General features: G+C 48.4%; 1 protein-coding gene across 8 annotated transcripts in view; it reads left to right on the top strand.

The window, feature by feature from the left end:
• The window catches only part of ADAP2 (ArfGAP with dual PH domains 2), a 43,516-nt gene that overhangs the window by 30,375 nt on the left and 1,761 nt on the right, over nucleotides 1-11,380 (top strand). For 2 of the 8 annotated variants that reach the window (XM_017542069.2, XM_017542073.2), the window contains 3 exons: nucleotides 868-930; nucleotides 2,085-2,162; nucleotides 3,526-4,714. In XM_017542069.2, the coding sequence (XP_017397558.1) occupies nucleotides 868-930; nucleotides 2,085-2,162; nucleotides 3,526-3,855 (471 nt within the window). In that variant the 3' untranslated portion in view covers nucleotides 3,856-4,714. Of the gene's footprint in view, nucleotides 1-867; nucleotides 931-2,084; nucleotides 2,163-3,525; nucleotides 4,715-5,117; nucleotides 5,704-11,380 lie in introns of those variants that run through there. The other 6 variants (XR_005202416.1, XM_017542071.2, XM_017542072.2 and 3 more) reach the window with 6 other exon arrangements.

Raw genomic sequence — 11,380 nt, forward strand, 5'->3', positions numbered from 1 at the left:
TGTTGCCCAGGCTGGAGTACAGTGGCACGATCTTGGCTCACTGCAACCTCTGCCTCCCAGGTTCAAGGGATTCTCCTGCCTTAGTCTCCTGAGTAGCTGGGATTACAGGCGCACGCCATCATGCCCAGCTAATTTTTGTATTTTTGGTAAAAGTGGGGTTTTGCCATGTTGGCCACGCTAGTCTCAAACTCCTGGCCTCAAGTGATCCACCCGCCTTGGCCTCCCAAAGTGCTGGGATTACAGGCATGAGCCACCACACCCAGCCTCTGGTGTCATTTTCTCATTACTCTGTGTCAGAATCCTGACCAATGACCAGGTCTTGCTCAAGGTCCTGCTTAGAGAGCCCTGGCCTGTTTATACTTTAACCCCCTAGTGTACAGTCTAGTGTCATCGGCCCTGGGTGTGAATCTCAGCTCTTCATGCTTCCAGTGATGTGACTTTAGGAAAACCCCCAGCCCCTTCTCTGTGGCCCAGTTTCTTCAGATGTGTAATGAGGTTGGTGATACCCACCTCGCAGTGTGATTGAGAATTGCATCTGGAGCCTGACACAAAGTGGACCCTCAGAACATGTTCCCTGACACCAAGAGGGTCTCCGCAGAGCCTTGCCTAGGTCCGTATTCTGGGGTTGCTAAAGGGGTCCTTGCGCTGAGACCTTGTCGTGCCAGTAAGCTCTGCAAACATCCGGGGTGCTGTCGACTGGCTTTGTTGAAATATTAATATTACATCCATTGCACTTTCCAAATATAATACCGTGAACCATGAGCACACATCCTTCCCCATTTCAAACTTCCCCTTGGTCGGGAGCCAAGCTAGGCAGGGAACCTGGAGCCTTGGGGTGTGAGTTGGGGGTCAGTGTCTCTTCCCCAGCTCGTGCCATTCCTCACCAGGAACTACCTCAAACAAGGCTTCATGGAGAAGACTGGGCCAAAGGTACCTTCTACCATTCCTGGGGAACGTAAATGGTTTAATGTGTATAACAGGTTTAATGTGTTTCTGGGATGATTTTTAAGAGGACAGTGAAAGGTGTTAGGCCAAGCTGGTCCAGCCCACAGCCCATGGGGCACTTGCAGCCCAGGACGGCTTGGAATGAGGCCCAAAACAAATTCATAAACTTTCCTTTTTTTATTTTTTGAGACAGAGTCTCACTTTGTCACCTAGGCGGAGTTCAGTGGTGTGATCTCAGCTCACTGCAACCTCCACCTCCTGGGTTCAAGCAATTCTCCTGCGTCAGCCTCCCAAGTAGCTAGAATTACAGGCACCCACCATTATGCCCAGCTAATTTTTGTATTTTTGGTAGAGCCGGGGTTTCACCATGTTGGCTAGGCTGGTCTTAAACTCCTGACCTCAAGTGATCCACCCACCTCGGCGTCCCAAAGTGCTGGGATTACAGGTGAGAGCTACTGAGCTCGAACAAATTCATAAACTTTCTTAAAACATTATGAGATTGTTTATCGATTTTTTTTTCTTCGCACATCAGCTATCATTAGTGTATTTTATGTGTGGCCCAAGACAATTCTTCTTCTGCTGTGGCCTAGGGAAGGCAAAAGATTGGATATCCCCGTTTTAGGCAGTCATTGTGAAAGCAAGCCTTGGGCAGGTGGGAAAAAGTAGTCAAAGGGTTGTTTTCGGTTGTCTTCCTTCACTAACCAAGGTGCAGCCCCTCCCGTGGTTCTCATTGCAGGGCTTTCTCTCCCTGCCCTAAGTCAGATTTTGGCTGAGGCCAGCACTTTCAGCCTTGCCAAGCAGTAGCCACTTCTGATTTTTCCCAGACTTCCTTTTTCTCTAACTTCTTTGTCCACAGCCTGAGAAAGAGGAAAGTGCCTTTTCCAACTCAAGGCAGTACCTAGAGGCAGTGGCGAAGCTGGGAGAGGGTAGGGTGGGGTTGGAAGGGTGAATAGAACCTTCAGAGCCTGAGGGCTCCTGCCCGGGCCCCAGGGAGATGCACTAGGGTGTCTGACTGCAGTGGCTGGGCGGGAGAACCAGTAGGACTGGCCAGCTCCCTTGGCTTGGCCTGGGCTGGCCCCTGACCTCTGTCCTCAGAAGCTGACTTGGTCATCCGTGGTAAGAGGTTCCCTCTTTTGCAGCAGAGAGAACCCTTTAAGAAAAGGTGGTTCGCCCTGGATTCCCATGAGCGGAGGCTGCTCTATTACAAGAACCCACTGGTAAGAACCACTCCTGCTCCCTCCGCAGGGCTACCTCAAACAGAGCTGGGTAGTGCTTGTCTGGGACTATGTGAAAATTACAGACAAACACATCTCCCAGGGCCCCAGAGCTAGAGAAGCCTCCAGAGGAAAACCTCTACCCCTCATTTTTGTTTCTCTTGAAGTAATCTCCTGTGGCATGAAGATTCCCTCCCCTCGCTTTCAGGAAGTCCATTATGAGTATCCAAAATGCTGCCCCTGGTAGTTAAATAAGGTGTATTTCCTCCTCTAGTCTCCAGGGCTCACTTCTAACCAAGAGGCTGTGACGTGTAGTGGTTAGAAGTGCGGTGGACTCTAGAACCCAGCTGTCTGGGCTCTGGTCTCAGCCCTGCCACTTGTAGTAGTGTTGCCCTGGGCTGAGCACTTAGCTCTCTGTGCCTCAGTTTCCTCCTCTGAAAAACAGGTTTCATAAGAATGGCTTCCCCAGAGGTTGCCATGATGGTTATATGAGGTACTATATGTAAAGCATTGTAATTCCTTATTTTAATAAGCTCTCCATAAATGTTAGGTATCATTTATTTTTTTAGAGAGTCTCTCTCTGTCACCCAGGCTGGAATGCAGTGGCACCATCACAGCTCATTGCATCCTTGAACTTCTGAGCTCAAGGTATCTTCGTGCCTCAGCTCCTGAGTAGCTTGGAACACAGGCATGCACTAACACACCCAGCTAATTAGAAAAAACATTTTAGGGCTTGGGAGCAGTGGCTCCTGCCTTTACATAATCCCAGCACTTTTGGAGGCTGAGGCAGGAGGATCGCTTGAGCCCAGAAGTTTGAGACCAGCCTGTGCAACATAGTGAGATCCATCTCTACAAAAAATTTAAAAATTAGCCGGGTGTGGTGGCGCATGCCTGTAGTCCTAGCTACTTGGGAGGCTGAAGTGAGAGGATCAAGCCCAGAGGTTGAGGCTGGGATGAACCATGATTGTGCCACTGCACTTCCAGCCTGGGTGAAGAGTGAGCCCCTATCTCCAAAAACAACTCACAATAATAATAATTAATAAAAGTTTTTTGTAGAGACAGGGTCTCCCTGTTTTGCCCAGGTTGATCTCATATTCCTGGCCTCAAGTAATCCTCTGCCTCGGCTTTCCAAAGTGCTGGGATTACAGGCATGAACTACCAGGCCCACCCTCAGTATCTTTTCAACAGATGATGTGTATGATTTATTTCAGGATTTTGATCTTTCAAATTCTGGGTCCCACTTAGCAGAAACCCCAGCAGGGACACTCATACCCCTTTCCCAAAATAGAGGTTGGAGGCTGTCAGGACTGCAGGGCCTCTCTGCCCTGGGGGTACCCTCTGATGACCCTGTTCCCTCTATTTTCAGGATGCCTTCGAGCAGGGCCAGGTTTTTCTTGGGAACAATGAGCAGGGATATGAAGTCTATGGAGACCTACCCAAGGGCATCCGAGGGAATCGCTGGAAAGCCGGACTCACCATTGTCACCCCAGAGAGGAGATTTGTCCTCACTTGCCCCAACGAGAAGGAGCAGCAGGAATGGCTGGAAAGTTTGCGGGGTGTCCTGTCCAGCCCCTTGACGCCCCTCAGCCGCCTCAGTAAGAAGCAGGAACTGATGAGTGTTATTTTGGCCAAGGGCAGAGGACAGAAAGGGGCTTCGTCACTTAGGTTCAGCTGTGATGCCACAAAAGATTCCTGATTCCTGCCTATGCTCTTTCCACCGTCTTCTCTTCCTGCAAAAGAAAAGCACAGACACGCACATTACTGCCAAAAATTCTCCTCTGTCCAGCCCGTGTTCCCCTAACAGAGCCGTTCCCCAGGAGCTCTTAGAGGAGTTTGGCCCTGGCAGAACCCCTGGTGCTGTCTGTCCCCCTCGCAGTGTGGGGGCTGAGCAGCTTCTCTCTCCCTCCACCCTCCTCTCTGCTGATCCTTTTTCTCGTGAGAAAACCCTGGCCTGTTATTATTAGCTAAGGTCACACCCGCTGGGCAGCTCCTGGGATTTTTGGATTCCTCCCCACTCCAGAGGGAAGGCTATTTCTAGTGGCTTCTTTTCTCCGAGTCCTCCCTTCTGTCTGCTTCTCTCCTGCTCCTCCTCTTTACCCGTAGGCCTTCCTCAGTGCCGACAGCCCTGTGAAAAAAGAGGAGACATGCTGAGCTCCAGCAGGAAACTGCTGGCCCAGGCCCTGGCTTCTGGGGCTCAAAGGAGAATTTCTGTGTTTGGAAAAGTACAGACTGAGCAGGTGACCCCCGACAGCCCCTTGGGGGAAACCCTTGTACCCTTTGAGTCTGACCGATATAAACACGAACTCTCTTGACTGTCCGACAAAGGCCAAAGCCAGAGAGCCTCAGAAAGGACTTGCAAATTGTAAGTGAGGCACTCCAGCTGGCGCTTCCTTTTCTCTCCGGGCTGCCGCTTATGAGTTTCTTGGTTGTTCTGTCTCTGTGCCTCTGTCCCTCCACTTTTCTCTCCTTTGCTGGTGTGTGCGTCCCCTCTGATGCCCTGGCTCTCACCCTTTCATTGTTTTTTATTCTGACTCCCTCTGTCTTTGTGTGTGTGTGTGTGTTTTTCTTTTTTTGAGAAGAAATCTTGCACTGTCACCCAGGCTGGAGTGCAGTGACATGATCTTGACTCACTGCAACCTCCTCTTCCTGGGTTCAAGAGACTCTCCTGCCTCAGCCTTCCAAGTAGCTTTACAGGCTTGTGACACCACTTCTAGCTAATTTGTTTTGTATTTTTGATAGAGACAGGGTTTCACCATGTTGCCCAGGCTGGTCTCCAACTCCTGAGCTCAAGTGATCTGCCTGCCTTGGCCTCCCAAATTGCTAGGATTGCAGATGTGAGCCACCGTGCCCATCCATGGCTCCCTCTGTCTTTATGCACCTGTCCCTTTGCTGTCTCTCTCCTCCACAGGGCAGCATTGGCATGGCCACCTCCCTCAGCCCTCTTCATTTCCCTTGTAGCTGCATCAACAGAGAGTGGCCGCCACAGCAGGTGACCCATTAACTGAGGAACTGGCTGCTACTGAACACCTGGAGCTCCTGGTGGGGAGGAGAAGTTCTCACCTCGGGCCTGGCTGCCCACCGTAAGTGCCCTGCAGTCAGCAGCCATCCCTGGCAATGAACTCTGCCAAGACAAACTGTGGCTGTGGCTGCATAAGAACCCCATCAGCTCCCTGAGCCTTCCCCACCACCCCACCCTGGAATCTGAGGATCTGGTACATAGATGGACATCTATCCCCTCCTCCCTCATACATATCCAGGCTTGAAATGCCCTACAGGCCCAGAACTTTCTCACATCTGAAATGGAGGCATTGCAATGAAAAGGCATCCACAGCATCATGCAAGTGACATCTTGTTAAAAAAAAAAAAAAAAGTTTCATCTGAATCTAACCATGAGGAAATCATCAGACAAATCCACATTAGGGGCATTAAATTGCTAAACATCTGACCCAGACTATTCAAAAATGAAGACTGAAAGGTAAAGAAAGTAGTCAATGGCCAAGTGCAGTGGCTCACGCCTGTAATCCCTGCACTTTGGGAGGCCGAGGCAGGTGGATCACAAGGTCAGGAGATCGAGACCATCCTGGCCAACATGGAGAAGCCCCGTCTCTACTAAAAATACAAAAATTAGCCAGCCGTGGTGGCATGCACCTGTACTCTCAGCTACTAAGAAGGCTGAGGCAGGAGAATTGCTTGAGCCCAGGAGGCTGAGGTTGCAGTGAGCTGAGATCAAGCCACTGTACTCCAGCCTGGGCAACAGAACGAGATGGCCTCAAAAAAAAAAAAAAGAAAAAAAGAAAAAAAAGAGACTAAGATATGGCAACCAAAAGCAATTCACGGTTCTTGATTGGTCCTGGAAAAAAAAATAAACAGCTGTAAAGGACGTAATTGAGAAAATTGGGAAGTTCGGATATGAATGTATATTAGTTAATAGTATTGTAATGTTGTAATAATTGTGCTGTGTTTGTATAGGAGAATGTTCTTTTTCTTAGGAGATACATACTGAAGTATTTAGGGATAAAATGTAATGATGTCTACAATTGATTCTTTTTTTCTTTGTTTGTTTTGAAATGTAGTCTTGCTCTGTTGCCCAGGCTGGAGTGTAGTGGCGCAATCTCGGCTCACTGCAACCTCCACCTCCCAGGTTCAAGTGATCCTCATGCCTCGGCCTCCCGAGTAGCTGGGACTACAAGCGTGTGCCACCATGTCTGGCTAATTTTTGTATTTTTAGTAGAGACCAGGTTTCATCAGGTTGGTCAGGCTGGTCTCAAACTCTTGACCTCAAGTGATCCACCCGCCCCAAGCTCCCAAAGTTCTGAGATTACAGGCGTGAGCCACTGTGCCTGGCCTACAATTAATTCTTAAATGGTTCAGCAAAAAATAAGTATATGTGTGCATGTATAATGTATGTGTGTGTAGAGAGAAAGAGAGAAAAAAGAAGCACAGAGAGAGAACCACTGTGCAAAATGTAAGCAACTGATGAATCCATGTGAAGTATAGATGGGTGTTTATTGTCCTTTTCATGTAAATTTTATGTAGATTTGAAAGTTTTCCAATTAAAAAGTTGTGGGGAAATGGCTGGGTGCAGAGGCTCATACCTGTAATTCCAGCACTTTGGGAGGCCGAGGTGGGTGGATCACTTGAGGCCAGGAGTTCCAGACCAGCCTGGCCAATACGGTGAAACCCCATTTCCCTTAAAAAAATTCAAAAATTAGTCAGGCATGCTGGTGTGCAACTGTAGTCCCAGGTACTCGGGAGGCTGAGGCAGGATAATTGCATGAACCTGGGAGATGGAGGTTCACGCCACTGCACTTTAGCCTGAGTGACAGAACTAGACTCTATCTGAAAAAAAAAGTGAACTGTGATGGTGCCACTGCACTCCAGCCTGAGTGACAGAGTGAGACCCTGTCTCAAAAACAAAAACAGCCGGGTGCGGTGGCTCACGCCTGTAATCCCAGCACTTTGGAAGGCTGAGGCGGAAAAGAGGAACTGAAAGAATCTCACATGGCTGAAATGTTAGAGGAACAGAGCGCCAAAGCCGCTGCTCTGTGCCTCGTTCCCTTCCTCTGTCTTCAAGCAACGCGCAGAAATTCACTGATGTTCTCTCTTCACTTCAGTGGAGACCCAGGGAGCTGGGAAGTTCTCTGTGGCTGGGTGTGGTGGCTCCTGCCTATAATCCCAGCACTTTGGGAGGCTGAGGCAGGAGGCTCAAGACCAGGCGTTTGAGAGCAGGCTGGGCAACACAGTGAGACTCTGATAAAATGTCTACAAAGAAAAAAAAAGACTAGCTAGACATGGTAGTGCATGCCTGTAGTCCCAGCTATTTGGGGGGCTGGTGTAGGAGGATCGCTTGAGCCAGGGAGGTTATGACTACAGTGATCCCTGATTGCACCATTGTACTCAGCCTGGGTGATATTGAGGCCACATCTCAAAAACAAAAAGATTCTATGCATTTTATGGGACTTTCCTTTGGATCCCCCGATCAAAGCACAAGCAACACATCAGCCTGTTTCCTTCCTGAAGCTTCTTGACTGCCCAGATAGGGAGGTGAGTCCTCTCTATTTCCTCTGGCTCTGTTGTGCATTAAGGGCCAGTTTACTTGTCTGCCTCTTCCACCACCTGTGAACTCTGCTGGGTGTACTCTGCTAAGTTCTGAGGATGAGGAAATTAATAAAGGCACAGTCCTGCCCTCAAGGAACTTATGGTCTAGAGGAGAAGAAAGAAAGTAAACACGCAGTAATAAAGCTACTTGAAGAGGCAAACTGGGATTCTAAGGGTGGGAAAGAACAGACCCAAGAGATAAAGTCCTGGCTGGGCGCGGTGGCTCACACCTGTAATCCCAGCACTTTGTGAGCCTAAGGCGGGCGGACAACAAAGTCAGGAGTTCAAGACCAGCCTGGCCAACATGGTGAAATTGTATCTCTGCTAAAAATACAAGAATTAGCTGGGCGTGGTGGCGTGCGTCTGTAATTCCAGCTACTCTGGAGGCTGAGGCAATAGCATTGCTTGAACCCGGGAGGTGGAAGTTGCAGTGAGCCAAGATCACACCATTGCATTCCAGCTTGGGCGACAAAGCAAGAGTCTATCTCAAAAAAAAAAAAAAAAAGATAAACTCCCAATGAAATGGAGTGCTTGGTTTTTGATGATTCCTTCCCCAAGGATGAGTATACTGCTATACCCTTTTTTAAAAAATATATTTATTTATTTATTTATTGAGATGGGGTTTCCATTTTATTGCCCAGGCTGGAGTGCAATGGCGCAATCTCGGCTCACCACAACTTCTGCCTCCTGGGTTCAAGTGATTCTCCTGCCTCAGCCTCCCAAGTTGCTGGGATTACATGACTTGGGAGGCTGAGGCAGGTGCCCACCACCACGCTTGGCTAATTTTGTATTTTTAGTAGAGATGGGGTTTCTCCACGTTGGTCAGGCTGGTCTTTAACTCCCGACCTCTAGTGATTTGCCTGCCTCGGCCTCCCAAAGTGCTGGGATTACAGGCGTGAGCCACCGTGCCTGGCCACCTCTATACTCTTATATTAAATCCTGTTTTGGCTTGTTATTGCAAGGAAGTTTCTCTAACTTGAATCACTCCCAACTGATAAAGTTCTCTAAAAGAGATGATGCATATGCTGAATCCTAAAGAATGAGTAGAAGATACTTGGGCTGGGGTATGAGGAGGCAGAGAAAGAAGCATGTGTAAAGACTCAGAGATATCAGGTATAATGGCACATGCCTGTAGTCTCAGCTATTGGGGAGGGTTGGGTGGGAGGATCACTTGAGCCCAGGAGTTCCGGGCTTTAGTGCACTATGCTGATTGGGTGTCCACACTAAATTGGGCAACAATATGGTGACCTCCCTGGAGTGAGGAACCACCAGGTTGCCTAAGGAGGGGTGAACTGGCCCAGATCAGAAATGAAGCACTTCAGAGCTGATCAGTAGAGGGATCATGCCTGTGAATAGCCATTGCACTGCAGCCTGGGCAACATAGCAAGACCACCTCTTAACAACCTCTGCCACCAAACAAAGGCCCAGTGACAAGAGAGAGCATGGCCTGTTCTAGAAGCTTTAAATAATGGAATATGGCTAGAGGACAGACTGTTGATGGTAGGGTTAGTAAAAACAGATGAGATTGGAGGAAGCATTTCTTTCCAATAATGATGGAGCAGATCATATCAGAACAGTCATCCTACCGGTAACAATTATAAACTCTGGACAGATTATAACAAACTATCCAGTCGGGCGCAGTGGCTCACGCCTGTAATTCCAACACTATGGCAGGCCAAGGTGGGTGGATCACCTGAGGCCAGGAGTTTGAGACCAGCCTGACCAACATGGAGAAACCCTGTCTCTACTAAAAATACAAAATTAGCTGGATGTGGTGGCACATGCCTGTAATCCCCACCCCGGAGGCTGAGGCAGAAGAATTACTTGAACCTGGGAGGTGGAGATTGCAGTGAGCTGAGATCCCACCATTGCACTCCAGCCTGTGAGCCACTGCTCCCAACCTTGATTTCTTATCTAATTTAGCATTAGAACCCAGGGTCACGGGGATGGGTATTAACACATGTACTTGAATTGAAAAATGTCAGGGCTAGACTTGGTGACTCATGCTTGTAATCCTAGCACTTTGGGAGGCCGAAGGAGAATTGCTTGAGTCTGAGAGGTTGAGATTAGCTTGGGCAACATGGTAAACCTTGGTCTCTACAAAAAATACAGGCTGGGCACGGTGGCTCACCCCTGTTATCCTAGCACTTTGGGAGGCTGAGGCAAGTATATCACCTAAGGTTGGGAGTTTGAGATCAGCCTGACCAACATGGAGAAACCCTGTCTCTACTAAAAATACAAAATTAGCTGGGTATGGTGGCACATGCCTGTAATCCTAGCTACTTGGGAGGCTAGGGCAGGAGAATCGCTTGAACCCAGGAAGTGGAGATTTTGGTGAGCCAAGATTGCATCATTGCACTCCAGCCTAGGCAACAAGACGGAGACTCCGTTTAAAAAAAAAAACAAAACAGGTCGGGCTCGGTGGCTCACGCCTGTAATCCCAGCACTTTGGGAGGCAGAGGTGGGCGGATCACGAGGTCAGGAGATCGAGTCCATCCTGGCCAACATGGTGAAACCCCGTCTCTACTAAAAATACAAAAATTAGCTGGGCGTGGTGGCGCGCGCCTGTAGACCCAGCCACTCGGGAGGCTGAGGCAGGAGAATTGCTTGAACCTGGAAGGCGGTGGTTGCAGCGAGCCGAGATTGCGCCACTGCACTCCAGCCTGGCTTCTGGCGACAGAGCAAGACTCTGTCTCAAAACAACAACAACAACGACAACAAAATAGCAGGGTATGGTGGCATGTGCTTGTGGTCCCAGCTGTTTCGTGGGACTAAAGCGATGGCTTGAGCCTGGGAGCTTGAGGCTGCAGTGAGCAAAGATCACACCACTGCACTCCATCCAGTGTGGGCAACAGAGACCCCGTCTCAAAAAACAAAAAACAAATGAACAAACAAAAATGTGTGTGCGTGTGTGTGTGTGTGTGTGTGTGTATTCAAATACATAACATAAAAGCACCTTTCCAAAAAATATAAGATTGACAATGGTGTATTGAAATAAAAAATATTATAATTTTTCTAGTCCTATCAGTAAACAAGGTATCTTGAAGTAAAAGTGTGATTGCTTATAATTGATAGTCCTTTGCTAACCTTGGCAAACTCTTTTTGGCATACTATAGTTGCCCAACGGGCTCTTCCTTCCCACTGCACAGGCAAAACCATGAAGAAATAGTTTAATTAACATTAAGGTTAGGTTGGCCATGTGGGAGAACTGGAGATATCAATCAGTCTCCCCAAAGGCTGGAGGTTATGGGTTTTTGGTTTGGTGGGCAGGGACTAGTCAATGGATGCTGCTGATTGGTTGGGGATGCAGTCATTCGGGGTGTGGAAAATAGTCCTTATGCACTCTGTCCACCTCTGGGTTAGGCCACAGGGCCAACTGAGTCATGAGTCACCAGTCCTGGTGGCGTAAATTTGGAAAACTTCTCCAATGACCAATCTTAGATTCTAGGATAGTGATGTTATCTATAGGAGCAATTGAGGAAGCCACAAGTCTTGTGACTTCTGGCTACATAACTCCTGAGCATAAGGGATTATAGAAATTATGTCAACGTGTCAGCAGAATTCAGGCCCCTCCCATAAACTTAATTTTATGGACTTTCTTTTTTTTTTTTTTTTTTTTTTTA

This window comes from Cebus imitator, unplaced genomic scaffold (assembly GCF_001604975.1).
Source record: "Cebus imitator isolate Cc_AM_T3 unplaced genomic scaffold, Cebus_imitator-1.0 Scaffold140, whole genome shotgun sequence".
Lineage (NCBI taxonomy): Eukaryota > Metazoa > Chordata > Mammalia > Primates > Cebidae > Cebus > Cebus imitator.